Source organism: Haliotis asinina, chromosome 6, assembly GCF_037392515.1.
Source record: "Haliotis asinina isolate JCU_RB_2024 chromosome 6, JCU_Hal_asi_v2, whole genome shotgun sequence".
Taxonomy (NCBI): Eukaryota; Metazoa; Mollusca; class Gastropoda; order Lepetellida; family Haliotidae; genus Haliotis; species Haliotis asinina.
In genome coordinates, this window is record NC_090285.1 from 49323839 (window position 1) to 49344627 (window position 20789).

The 20789-nt window shown below is 38.8% G+C and overlaps 1 protein-coding gene across 1 annotated transcript in view; it reads right to left on the minus strand.

Annotated features, from left to right (window-relative positions):
• LOC137286155 (low density lipoprotein receptor adapter protein 1-like) overlaps nucleotides 1-10928 on the minus strand; it is a 42393-nt gene extending 31465 nt beyond the window's left edge. Inside the window, exons 1-2 of the mRNA XM_067817832.1 lie at nucleotides 10644-10928; nucleotides 8193-8356 (exon numbers count right to left, since the gene is read on the minus strand). Of these exons, the coding sequence (XP_067673933.1) occupies nucleotides 8193-8356; nucleotides 10644-10707 (228 nt within the window). The 5' untranslated portion in view covers nucleotides 10708-10928. The remainder of the gene's footprint in view (nucleotides 1-8192; nucleotides 8357-10643) is intronic.
• Between the last annotated feature and the right edge of the window lie 9861 nt (nucleotides 10929-20789).

The following is a 20789-nucleotide window of genomic DNA, read 5'->3' on the forward strand; positions in this document are numbered from 1 at the left end:
CCCCCGCATTACATGCCGGGGTATAAAAATGAAAACAGTAGACACTAAAAACAAAACTCACCGAGACGGGCGCTCCTTCCAGTGATGCCATGTTTGCATGTGTGAGTTTCAGGATGCGACCGACAAATCACGGAACGGAGCTGAGAAATCTCCAAAGATGGACAAGTTTGTTTCAAGTATTACAGACACTGTTTCCGATAGGGGCGTTGTGTTTATGTTATTACCGCTTAACTACCGATATAGCTGGAATTGTTTCACAAGTGGGCTGCATTTGTTTACATTTGAGATGCAATTCCTTCAAATGTGCAGTAATTCCTTCCATAATTTAGGGGGGGAAGGGGTAGGGTGTGCGTAAGTGTGTGTGTGTGTGTGTGGGGGGGGGGGGGGGGGGGGGGGGGCGGCCTGACACATTTTTCTGTGTTAATGCAAACACTGATGTTCCCAGCAATGTTAAGAAAAATGGAAACAACAGTAATGGATCAGAGCAACTAAACATTACTTAAATTCAACAAAATTAAAAAAAAAACAATCTATGTTTCATATATATATATATATATATATATATGCGTGAACACAGTAATGGATCAGAGCAACTAAACATTACTTAAATTCAACAAAATTAAAAAAAAAACAATCTATGTTTCACATATATATATATATATATATATATATATATATATATATATATATATATATGCGTGAACACTCTAAAGCAGTTTTAATTCAATGATTTCACCAGGACTCCAACACTAAACAAGGAAAAAGTGAAGTTGAAAATCTATACTACAAATCATCATGATTCTCATTTTTCAAAGTCTATGTAAAACCTTGCTACTTCATTCTGTACATGTCCCTTGTACCTTTGTTTCAAATTTCAGTGTGACACAAAACCTTTTGCAACAATGTCATCAACAAGTTCAAGGAAATCCGTATCTTGTACCATATCAGTAACACAATGCTAACAGTCACATCTTCCTGATAGGCTTGTTGACACAACCATGATAACAGGATTTTTTACCATGTTTACCAAACAATGGCTCATGATCTTTACACCATCACAACATCACTGACATTATTGATATCACCAAGATCATGTCTACTGTCTAATATATCTTAACATGCATAAGGGTTAGAAATTAATTAATATTTCAAAGGTAAATAATAATTTTTATATCATGTGTATTTTAAGTTACCAGTCTGCCACTGCTGATAGGTAAAAAATACAAAGCAGGAAAATGTTGTGGTTTATTCCTACCTGGCCATGTAAATGTCTCCAGTAAATGTCTAGAATGATTAGACAACGGAAAATATAATGATATAACATGTGGGTACAGACCTGGCCATGTTTGTATCTAACCCTTGGTCTCCAGAAAATGTCTAGAATGATTAGACAACGGATAATATAATGATAAAACATGTGGGTACAGACCTGGCCATGTTTATATCTAACCCTTGGTCTCCAGAAAATGTCTAGAATGATTAGACAACGGATAATATAATGATAAAACATGTGGGTATAGACCTGGCCATGTTTATATCTAACCCTTGGTCTCCAGAAAATGTCTAGAAAGATTAGACAACAGATAATATAATGATAAAACATGTGGGTATAGACCTGGCCATGTTTATATCCAATCCCTAGTCTCCAGTAAATGTCTAGAAAGATTAGACAACAGATAATATAATGATAAAACATGTGGGTATAGACCTGGCCATGTTTATATCTAATCCCTAGTCTCCAGTAAATGTCTAGAATGATTAGACAACAGATAATATAATGATAAAACATGTGGGTATAGACCTGGCCATGTTTATATCTAACCCTTGGTCTCCAGAAAATGTCTAGAATGATTAGACAACAGATAATATAATGATAAAACATGTGGGTATAGACCTGGCCATGTTTATATCTAACCCTTGGTCTCCAGAAGATGTCTAGAAAGATTAGACAACAGATAATATAATGATAAAACATGTGGGTATAGACCTGGCCATGTTTATATCTAATCCCTAGTCTCCAGTAAATGTCTAGAATGATTAGACAACAGATAATATAATGATAAAACATGTGGGTATAGACCTGGCCATGTTTATATCTAACCCTTGGTCTCCAGAAAATGTCTAGAATGATTAGACAACAGATAATATAATGATAAAACATGTGGGTATAGACCTGGCCATGTTTATATCTAACCCTTGGTCTCCAGAAAATGTCTAGAATGATTAGACAACAGATAATATAATGATAAAACATGTGGGTATAGACCTGGCCATGTTTATATCTAACCCTTGGTCTCCAGAAGATGTCTAGAAAGATTAGACAACAGATAATATAATGATAAAACATGTGGGTATAGACCTGGCCATGTTTATATCTAATCCCTAGTCTCCAGTAAATGTCTAGAATGATTAGACAACAGATAATATAATGATAAAACATGTGGGTATAGACCTGGCCATGTTTATATCTAACCCTTGGTCTCCAGAAAATGTCTAGAATGATTAGACAACAGATAATATAATGATAAAACATGTGGGTATAGACCTGGCCATGTTTATATCTAACCCTTGGTCTCCAGAAAATGTCTAGAATGATTAGACAACAGATAATATAATGATAAAACATGTGGGTATAGACCTGGCCATGTTTATATCTAACCCTTGGTCTCCAGAAGATGTCTAGAAAGATTAGACAACAGATAATATAATGATAAAACATGTGGGTATAGACCTGGCCATGTTTATATCTAACCCTTGGTCTCCAGAAAATGTCTAGAATGATTCGACAACAGATAATATAATGATAAAACATGTGGGTATAGACCTGGCCATGTTTATATCTAACCCTTGGTCTCCAGAAAATGTCTAGAATGATTCGACAACAGATAATATAATGATAAAACATGTGGGTATAGACCTGGCCATGTTTATATCTAACCCTTGGTCTCCAGAAAATGTCTAGAATGATTAGACAACAGATAATATAATGATAAAACATGTGGGTATAGACCTGGCCATGTTTATATCTAACCCTTGGTCTCCAGAAAATGTCTAGAATGATTAGACAACGGATAATATAATGATAAAACATGTGGGTATAGACCTGGCCATGTTTATATCTAACCCTTGGTCTCCAGAAAATGTCTAGAAAGATTAGACAACAGATAATATAATGATAAAACATGTGGGTATAGACCTGGCCATGTTTATATCTAATCCCTAGTCTCCAGTAAATGTCTAGAAAGATTAGACAACAGATAATATAATGATAAAACATGTGGGTATAGACCTGGCCATGTTTATATCTAATCCCTAGTCTCCAGTAAATGTCTAGAATGATTAGACAACAGATAATATAATGATAAAACATGTGGGTATAGACCTGGCCATGTTTATATCTAACCCTTGGTCTCCAGAAAATGTCTAGAATGATTAGACAACAGATAATATAATGATAAAACATGTGGGTATAGACCTGGCCATGTTTATATCTAACCCTTGGTCTCCAGAAGATGTCTAGAAAGATTAGACAACAGATAATATAATGATAAAACATGTGGGTATAGACCTGGCCATGTTTATATCTAATCCCTAGTCTCCAGTAAATGTCTAGAATGATTAGACAACAGATAATATAATGATAAAACATGTGGGTATAGACCTGGCCATGTTTATATCTAACCCTTGGTCTCCAGAAAATGTCTAGAATGATTAGACAACAGATAATATAATGATAAAACATGTGGGTATAGACCTGGCCATGTTTATATCTAACCCTTGGTCACCAGAAGATGTCTAGAAAGATTAGACAACAGATAATATAATGATAAAACATGTGGGTATAGACCTGGCCATGTTTATATCTAATCCCTAGTCTCCAGTAAATGTCTAGAATGATTAGACAACAGATAATATAATGATAAAACATGTGGGTATAGACCTGGCCATGTTTATATCTAACCCTTGGTCTCCAGAAAATGTCTAGAATGATTAGACAACAGATAATATAATGATAAAACATGTGGGTATAGACCTGGCCATGTTTATATCTAACCCTTGGTCTCCAGAAAATGTCTAGAATGATTAGACAACAGATAATATAATGATAAAACATGTGGGTATAGACCTGGCCATGTTTATATCTAACCCTTGGTCTCCAGAAGATGTCTAGAAAGATTAGACAACAGATAATATAATGATAAAACATGTGGGTATAGACCTGGCCATGTTTATATCTAATCCCTAGTCTCCAGTAAATGTCTAGAATGATTAGACAACAGATAATATAATGATAAAACATGTGGGTATAGACCTGGCCATGTTTATATCTAACCCTTGGTCTCCAGAAAATGTCTAGAATGATTCGACAACAGATAATATAATGATAAAACATGTGGGTATAGACCTGGCCATGTTTATATCTAACCCTTGGTCTCCAGAAAATGTCTAGAATGATTAGACAACAGATAATATAATGATAAAACATGTGGGTATAGACCTGGCCATGTTTATATCTAACCCTTGGTCTCCAGAAAATGTCTAGAATGATTAGACAACGGATAATATAATGATAAAACATGTGGGTATAGACCTGGCCATGTTTATATCTAACCCTTGGTCTCCAGAAAATGTCTAGAAAGATTAGACAACAGATAATATAATGATAAAACATGTGGGTATAGACCTGGCCATGTTTATATCTAATCCCTAGTCTCCAGTAAATGTCTAGAAAGATTAGACAACAGATAATATAATGATAAAACATGTGGGTATAGACCTGGCCATGTTTATATCTAATCCCTAGTCTCCAGTAAATGTCTAGAATGATTAGACAACAGATAATATAATGATAAAACATGTGGGTATAGACCTGGCCATGTTTATATCTAACCCTTGGTCTCCAGAAAATGTCTAGAATGATTAGACAACAGATAATATAATGATAAAACATGTGGGTATAGACCTGGCCATGTTTATATCTCACCCTTGGTCTCCAGAAGATGTCTAGAAAGATTAGACAACAGATAATATAATGATAAAACATGTGGGTATAGACCTGGCCATGTTTATATCTAATCCCTAGTCTCCAGTAAATGTCTAGAATGATTAGACAACAGATAATATAATGATAAAACATGTGGGTATAGACCTGGCCATGTTTATATCTAACCCTTGGTCTCCAGAAAATGTCTAGAATGATTAGACAACAGATAATATAATGATAAAACATGTGGGTATAGACCTGGCCATGTTTATATCTAACCCTTGGTCTCCAGAAAATGTCTAGAATGATTAGACAACAGATAATATAATGATAAAACATGTGGGTATAGACCTGGCCATGTTTATATCTAACCCTTGGTCTCCAGAAGATGTCTAGAAAGATTAGACAACAGATAATATAATGATAAAACATGTGGGTATAGACCTGGCCATGTTTATATCTAATCCCTAGTCTCCAGTAAATGTCTAGAATGATTAGACAACAGATAATATAATGATAAAACATGTGGGTATAGACCTGGCCATGTTTATATCTAACCCTTGGTCTCCAGAAAATGTCTAGAATGATTAGACAACAGATAATATAATGATAAAACATGTGGGTATAGACCTGGCCATGTTTATATCTAACCCTTGGGCTCCAGAAAATGTCTAGAATGATTCGACAACAGATAATATAATGATAAAACATGTGGGTACAGACCTGGCCATGTTTATATCTAACCCTTGGTCTCCAGAAAATGTCTAGAATGATTAGACAACAGATAATATAATGATAAAACATGTGGGTATAGACCTGGCCATGTTTATATCTAACCCTTGGTCTCCAGAAAATGTCTAGAATGATTAGACAACGGAAAATATAATGATAAAACATGTGGGTATAGACCTGGCCATGTTTATATCTAACCCTTGGTCTCCAGAAAATGTCTAGAATGATTCGACAACAGATAATATAATGATAAAACATGTGGGTATAGACCTGGCCATGTTTATATCTAACCCTTGGTCTCCAGAAAATGTCTAGAATGATTAGACAACAGATAATATAATGATAAAACATGTGGGTATAGACCTGGCCATGTTTATATCTAACCCTTGGTCTCCAGAAAATGTCTAGAATGATTAGACAACAGATAATATAATGATAAAACATGTGGGTACAGACCTGGCCATGTTTGTATCTAACCCTTGGTCTCCAGAAAATGTCTAGAATGATTAGACAACAGATAATATAATGATAAAACATGTGGGTATAGACCTGGCCATGTTTATATCTAACCCTTGGTCGCCAGAAAATGTCTAGAATGATTAGACAACGGAAAATATAATGATAAAACATGTGGGTATAGACCTGGCCATGTTTATATCTAATCCCTCGTCTCCAGTAAATGTCTAGAATGATTAGACAACAGATAATATAATGATAAAACATGTGGGTATAGACCTGGCCATGCTTATATCTAATCCCTAGTCTCCAGTAAAGGTCTAGAAAGATTAGACAACGGATTATACAGTTATAAAACATGTGGGTACAGACATGTATGAATATGTCCACTTACAGGTATTCTACTGCACATTCTGTATATATTTTCTGAATGCAATGTTGAACATCCATTTTATTCAGGCAATAATGATTCTGCACAAAATAATAAAAGCAAAGGCATGCAGTCTGAAGTCCTATAGAAATGCCTGTCATACTTTTGAAACTTACTTAACAAATTACCTCTTTATTTTATAAAAGTACAACACTATCAGCCTATAATCAGCCCTAAGCAAGAGTTGGTCAGCCTTGATTGTTGAGTGAGTGAGTGTGCGTGCGAGCGAGTTTGGCTTTACATCACCTTTACCAATATTTCTGCAATGTCACGGAGGGTAAGCATGGTAAGACAGGAAATGGGTATCACACATAGTACCCGTGAGGGAAATCAAACCAGGTTGTTCAGAAATGGGTCTAACAAAATGTAACATTACTAACAATGTCATTTGTTTATGATTTGGGCACCAATGACATCATTTCTAAGGGACGTGAGCACTGGTGTGTTCATTGTGAAAACAGAACTTTCTGTTAGTGTAAAAACTTTGAATTGATAACAGGCAAAAAATAAATAAGTTACTTTTGATATCTGTTTTGTTTTAGCTATAAAACTACTTGATACGGTTAATCTTCATGTAAACTCGCCCTTTAACAATTGAGCTACGCCACCACCACCCCGACTTGGTCCTGTATGGCCAATGTAGCCATAATGTTGGCACTACATGCATCATGCATCACTACCAGTGAGTGACAGTATCCGGTTATCAGCTACTTATTCTAAGCATCATAAAGAAACATGAAACATGTCCATACACAATGAAATAAATATAGGTTTAAAAACAAAAATAACATAGTTTCAATTGGCAATCATGGCGCTACTTTCCTACAAACTATCATCATTCCAACAAATGAAATAGCTCTATGATCACTTCATAAAATGGACACCACACATTTAATGGATATGGACAATGACGGACAAAAACCTAGCAAGGGGTCATAAATATTTAGGGACATTTGTTTGTAATAAGCAGTTTCAGAACCAAATGTATCCTAAAATTTTGAAGATAAATAATTTTTTCTACTGGGTCTGTTTAATGATGCACTCGACAATATTCCAGCTACATGACAACTGTCAATAATGTCCAGACCAGAAAAACCAGTGATGGACATCATGATCATTGATTAAAGCAAGTGGGATACATCAGCATATACCAAGCATGTCAGCAAGTCTGACATGACCCGACTGGTGTTCTCTCATGACAAGTATAGGTTACCGAAAGCATGGATCCTAACGGATCGCTGTCAAGGGGCAAGTGTTTGGAAGTGATTCGACAATACAGAGGTTTAAGCCATTCCTTATGTTACACGGCAACTCGGGGTGAATAGTGCACATAATGATCCAGGTTCAAAATAGTCTTCAGTAACCAACCATGTGGTAAAGAGCCGATTAACAGGATCAGGTGGTCAGACTCAATGACTTGATGGATGTCGTCATCCCTTTTGCTAAGATGGCTACTCATTATGTTAATCACTGGATTGTCTATTTAAGATTTAACTATTGACACATTATTTACACACAGCTGGTAGCTGGAACTGACAACTTCTGAGACCGATCTACATAAAGAACAGGGACTTGGGACAGTCTACTCACCATAGCAACAATAGTCTGGACAGCCCGTGAACTGATGCCATCTCCGTAGCTCTCATCATCAGGCAGTTCCTCTACTAGTATAGAGCCCAGGTACTTCATGTAGAACGTCACACCCTGATCCACAACCTCATTGTTCTCAGACTCTCCCCATCCTTCACCAAGCTCTGCAGCAGAAACAACCAGAACATTACGCATACACAAAATAGTTCATGGGTCAAGAGAAAAAACATCCTCCCTTGGTATTAATTTGACATAAAAATCAAGTTTTCACCCTGGCCAAACCAGGTTGAATTTTCAGTGATGGGTTATGAACTTGTTAGTCCCACCAAAACATAGCTCCAAAGTTCCAGCCTAGCTGGGCTAAAGTAAAAACTGGGTTTTGGTATCTAGTTACCTCCCCTTGGCCCCTTACCATTGGAAGATGCAATCGTGAGAGTGTGATTTATATTCTCACTCAGCAATATTCCAGCTATGTCGCAGTGGTCTGTAAATAATCAAGTCTGGACCAGACAATCCAGCCATCAACAGCATGAGCATCGATCTGCGCAGTTGGGATCTGATGACATGTGTCAACCAAGTCAGCTAGCCTGACCACCCAATCCCGTTGACTGTTTCATACCACACACTCTTACAAGATTGTACACCTTTTGTGGCAAGCATGGGTTGCTGGAAACCTATTCTATCAATATGATCAAGAATCTTCACGAGTCAGATGAGATTGGGCTTGTAGGTAAAACATGGATAGCCTGGTAGGGGACTATGAAGACAGTTGTAAATGCTTCATGATACTTGAGGACTGCTGTGTCCTAAATAGCTTTTGTTGTCAATCCAAGTTATCACAAATCTACTGTTACCATGGTTATGGTTAATCAGTTAATAGAAAACCAAATCACATTGTAAGGCCTAAAGTGGTTTAAAACCTCTCTCAGTAATGTTTACTGTGTCTCAGGTTGTTGACTGAAGTTTTTATAACAAATTCCAATTTTTTATCCATGACTCAATAGCAGTCTAAAGGCTAACCATCTCTGCTTGTTAGCACATCTTACAGTTCCTGGACCATATCCACTTCCCTTTATCCCCTCCTTTGCAATGTATGAAGCCTATTACCAGTTACCCCCACCTTAATATTACTGGAATATTGTTAAAAGTAGCATAGAACTATTATGTTTAAGTATTTCTGATAGGACATGAGAGGGAAAAGAACGAACTAATCAACTTGGCCTGTTTCAGAATAAGTGCACTTGAATGAACAAATAAGAAACCAGTACACCCACGTGATAAGTCTTTACCTGCAGTGTGGTCAACGGAGCAGAAACATGGAGTTTCAGCTATTGTTTACAAACAATGTCCCAGAACGGTCAAAGACCTACCCTGTTTAACATGTTTAGTCTGATTGGCCTTCAACTACCAACTTTTAGAATGTTTAGAAATAGCAAGACGCATTTGTACAAGGTTTCTACTCCAAGTGCAGTAGTTTCAGGAGATATGTAAGAAATGCTGTTTAGAGTGAGTGTAGTTGTACGCCACTTTTAGCAATACTTCAGCCATATCACAGACTACTACTACTACTAATTGCACAGAAATGAGCACCAGAAATGAGCTTCACAAATTGCACTCAAGTGGAAAATCAAACGTGGGACTTAAGCAAGATGAGCGAATGCTTTAACCTCTAACCCCATAGCCCCCAAAATGAAATGAAGTTTTCGACACACAAGTAAACTGAGGATAATTACTCTCCCATAATCGTTTATCACTTCTGGGGATGACACTCCATGTCTCTGTGCATTTATCTAAATACCTTCCTGGATATTGTATTTTAACACACAATGCCACTATTAAGTACACAGTTTTATAGCTGCTAATGGGACATATCTGATTCACTTTGCCCAAACTAAATGACTGTGTACTTACTGTGTACACTAAATGAAACCCCAGCCAGGTAAACACAACAAGATGGAATCTAATGGACTTGCCACATTCGTTTTAGTTTTGCAGACGAATTTAGAGAGTGACATACTTCTGTATTTTTATCTCGCCGTCATTGATAAACTTTAGAAGGAGTGGTCTCTGTTGTCTCGGTAAGCATGTTAAGTCGTGTGACTTGAAATGAAATTAGTCAGATCTGAATTAAAATGATTCATGATAGTGAAATATTAACCTGAGTGAGGTTAACACAAAATAATCATCGTCGTGATGTATGGAACAAAATGTGTTATGAGTCAGTATTCAACTCTCAGCATACTCAGTAGTCTAAACCACTGCTCTGTGTAATAGTATGTACCGTTCATGCTGATGGAATACCAAATTGGTGACATTTACACACGACATAAACAATGAGATTATACCAGCATTCCTGTTGGAGATGCTTCACTGAAAACGATTAACACTGGCCACATCCGCAGTCAAGTTTGTAGATGAGATACGTGTTATTCATATTCAAACTTTACTTACTTTTATGTCTTGATTTGCCTGAGACTGTCGGACTTTTTCGAACGGCCCTCAAAAATGCGTCCATATTGAAACACTAACAGTCAGTGCGTACGTAGGGAAACTTGTCGTCAGTATAACTTCCGAGCTCACATACACAATACTACTGCTTCAGAGATGATATTCAAATCTATCTACGAGCCCCGGAAGGTAAGTTCACCCCACAGATCTCAACACACGGCTTCTTCGTCATTATGTACCATTGGAGGTAGTTTTACACAGGCATGTCCATCACGCGATGAAAAGGGTAAGGGAGGTAACTCTTGATAAGCGTTTATTGACAACCGCAAATGCCAAGAGAATGAATCACTGTATATCTCGACAGCCCGACAGTTTCTGGTGCAGTATTTTCTTTCAAAAGACAACATTTACTAAGTCGTTTTTTTAAAATATATGTATTGTGAAATACGTGTTAATAACGTCACGTATTATTCAACAGACACTGACAAAGTAATCACGACTAATAACTCCTTTAAGACCAAACCGCTTATGTCGCAATTTAACACGCTTATTTCACAATCCCAAAACAAGCCAGATAAACCAAATTAAATTTGCGGTAAAAAACATAAATAGTTTGCTAATCATTTTTTTCAAAGTCGTGTGTGTGTGTGCATAACCATTGGCCCTGTCTGTGTTAAATAATTGCCTACATGTCTACAGTAATTTCAGTTGTTTAATTTGAAAAGTGTAAATATTCTGTATGTGCAGAAAATGACATAACATAAAATTCGCTAAGTAATAGTAGGAACATCTCTTCCGATAATAACCTATCTATTTCTGCTGAATTAACTTTCATTCACCAATGGTCGTGGTAATCCCTCTTCGCACGTGTGTTATCTTACCTCATCAACATGCTATTGCAGCTCATCACAGAACTTTCTTTGATGCTCAGTTTCCCCAGCTTCGTCACTGTTTTCTCATTATGACATGTACATGTATCTTGTATATAAAATTATGTACCCCACCGTTACCGAGTATGCTTGAAAACGGTATAGGGACCTTTACCGAAACGAAGCCATTGTTAAAATACCCAAGTTGATCATCCACAAACTCCTGTCATCTCTGTCATACGTAATTGATGTTCTTCTAAAATAAACAGTGTTCTCTGTGATCATAATAGATTATGTAAGCATGTGTTACCTGAATATATTTCTTAAAATGTCAATAAATCGTTTAGGTTGATGGGATTTCGTTTTAGTCATGACAAAACAGCAAAAAGAACAGACAAAACAAAAAATAACTCTCAGGGTGAAAATCCGAGACGCCACAGGTGAAATACCCGATAGATCCGTTGGGCGTACAAAGAATGCTTTCAGCATAAACAGTTGAAAGTATTCTAGTTACATTGCTCAGCATATATGAACCTGGGGTTTCCTTGCGTTTCCGGTAAGAGACACAAGTAACAATCCGATGGTGCATGTACCTGATTACGAATGCAACCATGGTGCAAGGTTCTATCTCTGTTGGTCAGGAGTGAGTGTAGTTTTACGCCGCTTTTAGCAGTATACCGGCAATATCACGTCGAAGTACACACGAAACTGTAGGGCCGGAATTTGTAACTGGTGATTTGTATAACTGTGACAGTGCCGTGAATATGGTTGTCATTAACTGGTGGATTTAATACACTGAGCAAAGTGATTTAAAAATACGAACCACGGATTCTGGCCACATAGGGTAGACTTGAAGACCTCATACTATTACTACTTTGTTAACCCGTGAAGATCCAGGTAGAACTGATCTTCAGTACCTCATGCTTTTAAGAAGCGACGAAAGGGAACGGATGGTCGGACTGACTGACTTGGTTGACACATGTCATCGTATCCCAATTGCGCAGATAGATCATCATGATGTTGATCATTGGATTGCATAATCCAGACTCGATTATTTACAATCACATAAAAAGCAGCAAATGTCGGCAAAAAAGCAAAAATAATGGCAACAATACAGGAAACATAGATCAGAACCATTCAAAATATAATATGGTAAACTATATTGTTTCGGTTAATTTGAGACATTTGTACAGAGAATATTATACATAAACAGTCAACAAAACACAAAATGTCAGATTTCCATGCTGGTTCTCGCCCATGTAGCCGTTCTTCATCACAGCTTTCTTTCCAGACATGTTGCAACCAGAAGAACACGGACAAATGAAAAGTATTGCTTAAGCAGTGTATGAAATAAGGCCCGTGCAACCGCCCAAGACGGGCAAGATTTCTGAAGGACGGTAAAAATTTTACAGATAGCTTGCCCTACGGTCTGGTGCAAATCTGAGATAGTCCATACATCTGAATGGATTCTTGGTGTCTGGTCTGGTTAAATCCATTTTGTGTGGGTAACATTTTGAAGTTACCAGCTGTGTTGTCTGTCTTTCCTTTACTTCATACACTGCCTTAAGCCATGCCAGTGAAACTTCCGTAATTTGGTAAATCTACGGAAAACATAAAGCCTTTATAGTAACGCTTCGCGAGAAGCAGCAATGAAACTTCCTCAACTTCATCCTCGATGTCACCAGGGTATACGTTCCAATAAGTCTCCATTGCACCCTGGATGCATCTATGGCAACCCGATAAATTTATTACCTCCCTTGGCTGCCTTTTTATCCAGTTAGGTGTCTGGGAAGTTGAGCGAACCAATCACAACTTACTTTCGCTTTTTAAATTAGCCGATTAAACTTGGCAGCACAGACCATGTAGACGTTCTCTGAAAGAGGTAGAAGGAGTTCTTGCATATATTTTTCAAAGTTTCGGACCTATAAATTTGTCTGTATAATTTCCCCCAAGTCTGCGAGCAAACCTTCGCAGTTACGACCGCTGTTTTACGCCTGTAATCCGTTAAGATCCGGGTTTACCATTCCAAGTAAACCAGGAAGATCCTATAACCAGTGATGATCCGGGTTAGAATTGGTTTTCAGCCACCCATGCGGTTACAGCCCTGGAAAGCCACATTTAATAAAAAACAGAGTTGAAAATGGTGTGGCTCAACTGACCATAGCTGTTTTAAAGCACACTTTATGACTAGATTTTCCAAAATCTGTATTTTCCCGCCGTTGCGGTAACGGCAATTTGATTTGAAGTTGAAACGTGACAATAAATTCTGCGTAAAATTCTTTGCCCAACGCCTCTGTTGATGCATTATTCAAATCATACAAACTAAAGTAGTTTACATGAAGGGATGAATATAAAAAATACAAATTAAATTTTCTAAAGAGAAATTGCCCTTTACCATACAATGAACCATAAGCATGTACACTTATATTTCAGAACAGATTCTATACATAGGAATTAAGATAATACAAGAATTCAAGATTAAAGAACTAACTGAACATAAAAAGATTATTGTTAACTTAAAACTTCGACGTGAATAAAGAAGTCGACCATCATTTGTCACCGAAACAATTTTAATCCAATGTCATCAATGGGTGCCGCTTATTAGGAAAAAAACGGAAACGAATCCAATACTTATTGTGGCGTTCGCGGCAACGAGGCAAGTACTACAGATGAGGTAATCGGTTTTTTTTCAAATTGTCTTTCCCACACCACACATGCTTGTCGTAAGAGGCGACTAATGGGATCGGGTGGTCAGGGTCGCTGACTTGGTTGACACATGTCAGTATTTCCTTTTTGCGTAGATCGATACTCATAATCACTGGATTGTCTGGTACAGGCAGGGTTATTTACAGATTCCCGCCATATAGCTGGAATATTGCTGAGTGTTGCGTTATTAGAGTGTATGTACCCTGTAGGTTTCAATCAAGACAGTTACTAGTTCTCTTTGTCCGCTTTCTGATCAGCTATATCGGATCGGGTAGTCAGATTCGCTGACTTGTTTGACTTAAGTTATCGGATCATGTCGGATCGATGCTTATGCTGCTGGTCACAGGATTGTCTGCTCCAGACTACATTATTTACGTTACGAGTGGGAAGTTAAACAACAAATAAACTATCATAAGAAATTATTTGGAAATATTTACATGCATATACTTACATTGAAAATTTCAAAACTTTCTGGGGAAGCCAATGTCCTCTGAAACTCTTATCCAACAAACCCGTATCAACAAAAATGATGGTGTTGAGAGTACATGTATCTCTATTTTGATTGGTTGATCCAGTAAGTTACTTCAGGTGATTTTATCAGCCCGTCACGCATTAAGCATACCTTGCAATAGGCCTGCATGTTGTTGAAAAGGTTTAACGTAGCCATTCACGGAAATTGTAGGTCATGAGAACAACGCTGACTTGCATATTACATGGTACCCATTCGCAACAAAAGACATCTTGTGAGTCGCAAATGACATTTTACCGCCCACTGAAAATACAAACACTGGCGTTTCGTGAAATTCAACTCACGCTAACACGAATCAACCGCCTAAATAAAAAACCTTAGGTACAAAACAGAATATCCGAAAGGTACGTAGACGCTGTCGCGAAAATAGCTGACGCTGTGAATATGAGGCAGGGATGCTTGACTACAGTAATCGAGTTAAGAGTGAGTGAGTATGGTTTTACGCCGATTTAAGCAATATTTCATCAATATCACCTAAAATGGAGTAACCCCTACAGGGCTTAGAAAGACTACGGTGCTACGGTACTACGGAAGTACACATGTAATCTCTGAACTTTTCTCATAGCTTAAACCAATTCACATGTTGATTCAACGCTGGTTTTAAACACCCTTGACTCTCCACCCACCGGGGAGATGGGATAGCATAGTGGTTACAGCGTTCGCTCGTCATACAGAACACACGGGTTCGATTCCCTGCATGGGTACAATATAAGTTGTTCACTGGTCACGAGGGTACTTCAATCCATGGTCCCCGAGGGACCACCCGAGGGACCAGTGAACAACGTATTTTTCTTACCGAACACCTCAGTGTTAATTTTGAACTCTTGGAAGCATGGTTATCGGATCGTACACTTTACCCAACCTGTGTGAATCAAACGTTTCGAATCTTGCAGCTTGCTGCTTTTTCCCTCCGGTATTGTCTCAGTAAAATCTCTGCAATGCATTTACCCTTTTTAATATTCACAGGGACTACATTCGTTTTCGTAACCATCGCTGGATTTTGCGGACGACTCAAGAATTTAGAGTTATCTCCCTACCATCGATTTCCATTCGCCAAACATCGATAATTTCGTCATTGTTCACCATGCGTCATTTAATCCTATTCGAGATTAAAAAAAGTAACAACAACGAAGTACCGAATGAGTTGCTGTTGGCATCGGGGTATATTGCAATGTACCTCGCGTGTAAGCCGGGTACATTGAAAATAACGGAAGAGCGCTCAGACAATCAGCGGAAAGGATATTTATGTGTGAGGTAAGATAATGTGTGATGTCCTTCTCTGGTGTTTCCTGTTGCAGATATATTGTTAAAACCGTACTTACTCACCATTCACTCCACACCCACCCATCTACGCTTACAACAATACTGAAGGCGTAGACAAAATGTTAAAGCGATCGCTCCTCACGTCAAAGGCCTGGGTTTGATCCCATAATTGTGTTGAACCCTTTTCTGGGGCCCCCTACTGATATTGCTGGAATACTAACTCACTCACTCATTTACTCGAGCGAACGCGTTAACCATTAGACTACCCCCGTCCCTATGTGATTTTCTGAAGGGCTGAGGATTTTCTGTCGTTACATGGCAGAGATTAGTACATGTGATGTCCGCTTGTCCGCGCTCATATCAAGGCACACTGCCTGCTGACGACGTTACGATTACTATCCCTGGTCATAGGACACTATCGTACTTTCCGATAGTTTTTCAACTCCCTGGGGAACATATAGCCATGCAGCCTGTTAAGCGCAATGAACACCTACATTGCCAGCACACCCTCACGGGTACCCGTTTTAAAGCTGAGTGAATTGAGACAATGTTATCTAAGTATCTTGTCCAAAGATACTATGCAAATATGTCCATGTCGGTACCAGAACCTAGGTACCTCCAGCGGGGATCGAACTTGGGCCTTCAGCGTGATAGGAGGCCGCCTTCACTATAATATCAAGCCATAGATACCAGCAGTTGGCGGGAAAAAATTTTCGACTGTTATGGATCATGTGTCAATATTTTATGTTCTGTCTGTCGATACTAACAAAGTAATGTGATGCTGCATCAATCTTAATCATTGATGTTTCAACTAGGTTTCGCTGCAAATGATATTGTGCATTTGAGGATCGCGATGCACTGACTATTCAAGCACTCGTTTACCTCTGATTTCAAGACAGCGTGTTAGCTTGCACACTCGTGGTTGCAGTTCGTTTACTACTTGTGTGAACAGCATGAATATACAGCTGGGATATATGAACGATTCCGGATTTTAAACCCACAGTCAACGGATCTTGATAGCGGATCTTGATAATCTAGATTAGAATATGGTCGTCAAGTTTTCATGAATGCTGCAAAATGTCATTTGGCTAAACTTCATCGTGTTCAAACCAAAGCTCTTCCGATGTGCACTGGTGCCTTTCCTACTACTCCAGTTTCTGCGCTGCAGGTGGAATGCTCAGAGCCTCCTTTGCAATATCATCATCTTAAAGTGACCCTTAAGTACTACAGTAACTTATCTTTAAAAGATTCATCTAGGTATCAACCAGCAACTGATATTTTGTGTGACTGTGTGGAATATGTCAACAATTCATCGCAGTACAAGTTGAACATCTTCAGCTGAATGCTGCGCAATCTCAACCTAAAACGGTTCCAAGGACTTTAACACAATTTCTCATGATTTATCGGAGCTTGTAAACAAACAAATGTCACCAAGAGTTATGAAAATCCTAACCCAAGACTACATTCACACCAAATATAGTAATTTTACTCATATTTACACTGATGCTTCAAAGGATCTCAGAACCAGTCATGTTGGTGGGGCCTTTTATATTCCCGATCTTGGTTTATCCCAAAGATTTAGATTGACTGATCATCTGTCTGTGTTTGCAGCAGAATTGACATCCATACTTCAAGCTTTGAAATGGGTGAAAGATAATGAACACGAAGCAATATTTTTGTACTGATTCGTTATCAGCTATACGGGCAATTCAATTAGGTGTCCAAGGTCCACGCAGTGACATTATATACGACATCTTGTATCTTGATACTGTTCTAAACTCCATGTTTATCAGCTGTGATATTGTTTGGATTCCTGCACATGTTGGTGTACCTAGGAGTAGTTGACACACTTGCAAAGAAGGCGTGCAACAGATCACAGTCAGATATTCACACAATTAAGCCCATTCCAAGAGGTTACTGGTTTGTCATTTCATCGTCAATAAATGCCTCTTGGAAAACTAAATAGGACAATGAAACTACAGGTAGACACATGTACTCTACTTGTCCTGTAATAAACAAACATTTTAAATTCATCGACGTTGTCGTAGGCATGAAGTTGTTTTAACTCGTCCCAGGCTAGGACATTGTGGATTAAAGGCATGTACTGTATTAGCATTTTAGATACACACCTATCTCCACTGTGTGAAAGCTGTAACTTACACTGCCCAGAAACAGTACAGCATCATGTAATTGAATGCCCGGCTCATGAAAACCCCAAAGGCTCCTAAAGACACAGTGCTTAACGAAAGCAGAAATAATTTTACACCGAACGCAATACGTGGTGATAATTTAACGTGTGGTTGCATACAAAGAGCTGTATCAGGCTTCCGCGTTAAAACGGATAAGTACGACGTAATTTAACTGAACAAAAATAGATCAGATTGTTAAGTGTTGGGCGCATATAAGTCTTTTAAGGTCCAAGGTCGCCCTAAAACCCTACCTTCCTGCCTGCCTGCCTTAGAGCGAGGCCAAAAAACAAGCAAACCAAAACAATCAAAGTATTTCAAGCTCTCGTAAAATCACAGACGCGTGAAAGGTGTTTTGTTGGGGGTACGAATCCGCAATATCAAACACCAAACGAAGAGAAATATTCTCATTTTTTCAGGGAAGATGGGTTTTCAGTGAGGATCATGTAGATATGTATGAAAGTGTAACAATTGAATTTCATTGTGAATGCATTTTGGACCTACGGCCTTTTACTGAAATAAACTCTGTCTGAATATATCATCGCGCTTGTCATTTCGATTTAGGGCCTACACGTATAAAGGACCCTGTGAACCCCAAGAAGGTTAAACAAATTCAAACATTTAGCCACAGAGTGTCATGCTCCCAAATGACATGCATCCAGCGGTCGGGTGATGGCAGACACCGAATATTTGCATTGCACAAATGACACCCACCCGTGAAGATCCGGGTTATAGAACTGGTCTTAGCAACCCGTGCTTGTCGTAAGAAGCTACCAACGGCGTCGGGTGGTCAGGCTCGCTGGCTTGGCTGACATTTGTCATCGTATACCAGCTGTGCAGATAGGTGGCTTTGACCAGTGTTTCAGTACGACCGTGTTAGCTGGACGCTGAAGGAAGGACAGATCATGAGGTACGTTGTGCCGCGTTTGACGTCGTATTCGAACGGATCTGGTGTCCACCGCCGAGATATTGATGAAATATTGCTAAAGGCGAATTGAAACTTAACTCTCTTACTCTGGTGTGAAAGCGGGTTAAAATAAACTGACGATGAAAAGAAAGTTGGCGTCTACTGTGGTGGACTCTAAGATAAAAACGACCACTTAAGTTGTGTCCATGTAAACAGATATTTATATTTTATTAATGTGTTGTCAATCTTGCTCACGTGACCTCCTCTGGCAAGAAGGCCTTCTCATGATGACACAGGCCTGGTATGTGTGGCCACGTATTGTTTAAGGACAATAATTTGTTTCTATGGCGGTACGCCTACACCCTGAATCACTCGTCTGCATGGAGCATGTTAAATCCACTCTAATCAGTAAATTGGTGGATTGTGTTCGCATGCAATGTTTCCATAAGTCACAAACATGTTTTCAAATCCGTTTTAGGGTTATGCGCAATATTAAAGTGACAAGTTTGTTTTGATCGTCAGTTCAGGTATCGAGTAATCAGACTTGTTTTTAGCTCGAGGTGGTTATCACAGCGATTCACTCGCTTTGCGGTTATTGTGTCACCCATTGACTCTCCCAGTTACGTGGTTATGGACTCTCCCAGTTACGTTGCTGTAGCCTCTCACAGGTACGTTGTTAAGGACTCTCCCAGTTACGTGTTTATGGACTCTCCCAGTTACATGGATATAGCCTCTCCCTGTTACGTGGTTATAGCCTCTCCCAGTTACGTTATTAAGGACTCTCCCAGGTACGTGGCTATAGCCTATCCCAGTTACGTTGTTAAGGACTCTCCCAGTTACGTTGTTAAGGACTCTCCCAGTTACATGGTTATAGCCTCTCCCTGTTACGTGGTTATAGCCTCTCCCAGTTACATTGTTAAGGACTCTCCCAGTTACGTCATTAAGGACTCTCCCAGTTACGTCATTAAGGACTCTCCCAGTTACGCGGTTATAGCCTCTCCCAGTTGCGTTGTTAAGGACTCTCCCAGTTACGTCATTAAGGACTCTCCCAGTTACGCGGTTATAGCCTATCCCAGTTACGTTGTTAAGGACTCTCCCAGTTAAGTCATTAAGGACTCTCCCAGTAACATGGTTATAGCCTCTCCCAGTTACATTGTTAAGGACTCTCCCAGTTACGTCATTAAGGACTCTCCCAGTTACGCGGTTATAGCCTCTCCCAGTTGCGTTGTTAAGGACTCTCCCAGTCACGTCATTAAGGACTCTCCCAGTAACATGGTTATAGTCTCTCCCAGTTACGTTGTTAAGGACTCTCTCAGTTACGTGGTTATAGCCTCTCCCAGTTACGTTGTTAAGGACTCTCCCAGTTACGTGGTTACGGACTCACCCAGTTACGTGGTTATACATTCTCCCAGTTACGTGGTTATGGACTTTAACACACTCTCCCAGTTACGTGCATATGACCCCTTTCAGTTACGTAGTTATGGACTCTCCCAGTTATGTGTTGATGGACTCTTCCATTTACGGCTATAGCCTCTCCTAGTTACGTGGTTATGGCCTCTTACAGTTACTTGGTTATGACGGGATCCGGTGGTCAGACTCGCTGACTTGGTTGACACATGTCATTGGTTCCCAATTGCGCAGATCGATGCTCATGTCGTTGATCACTGGATTGTCTGGTCCAGACTCGAT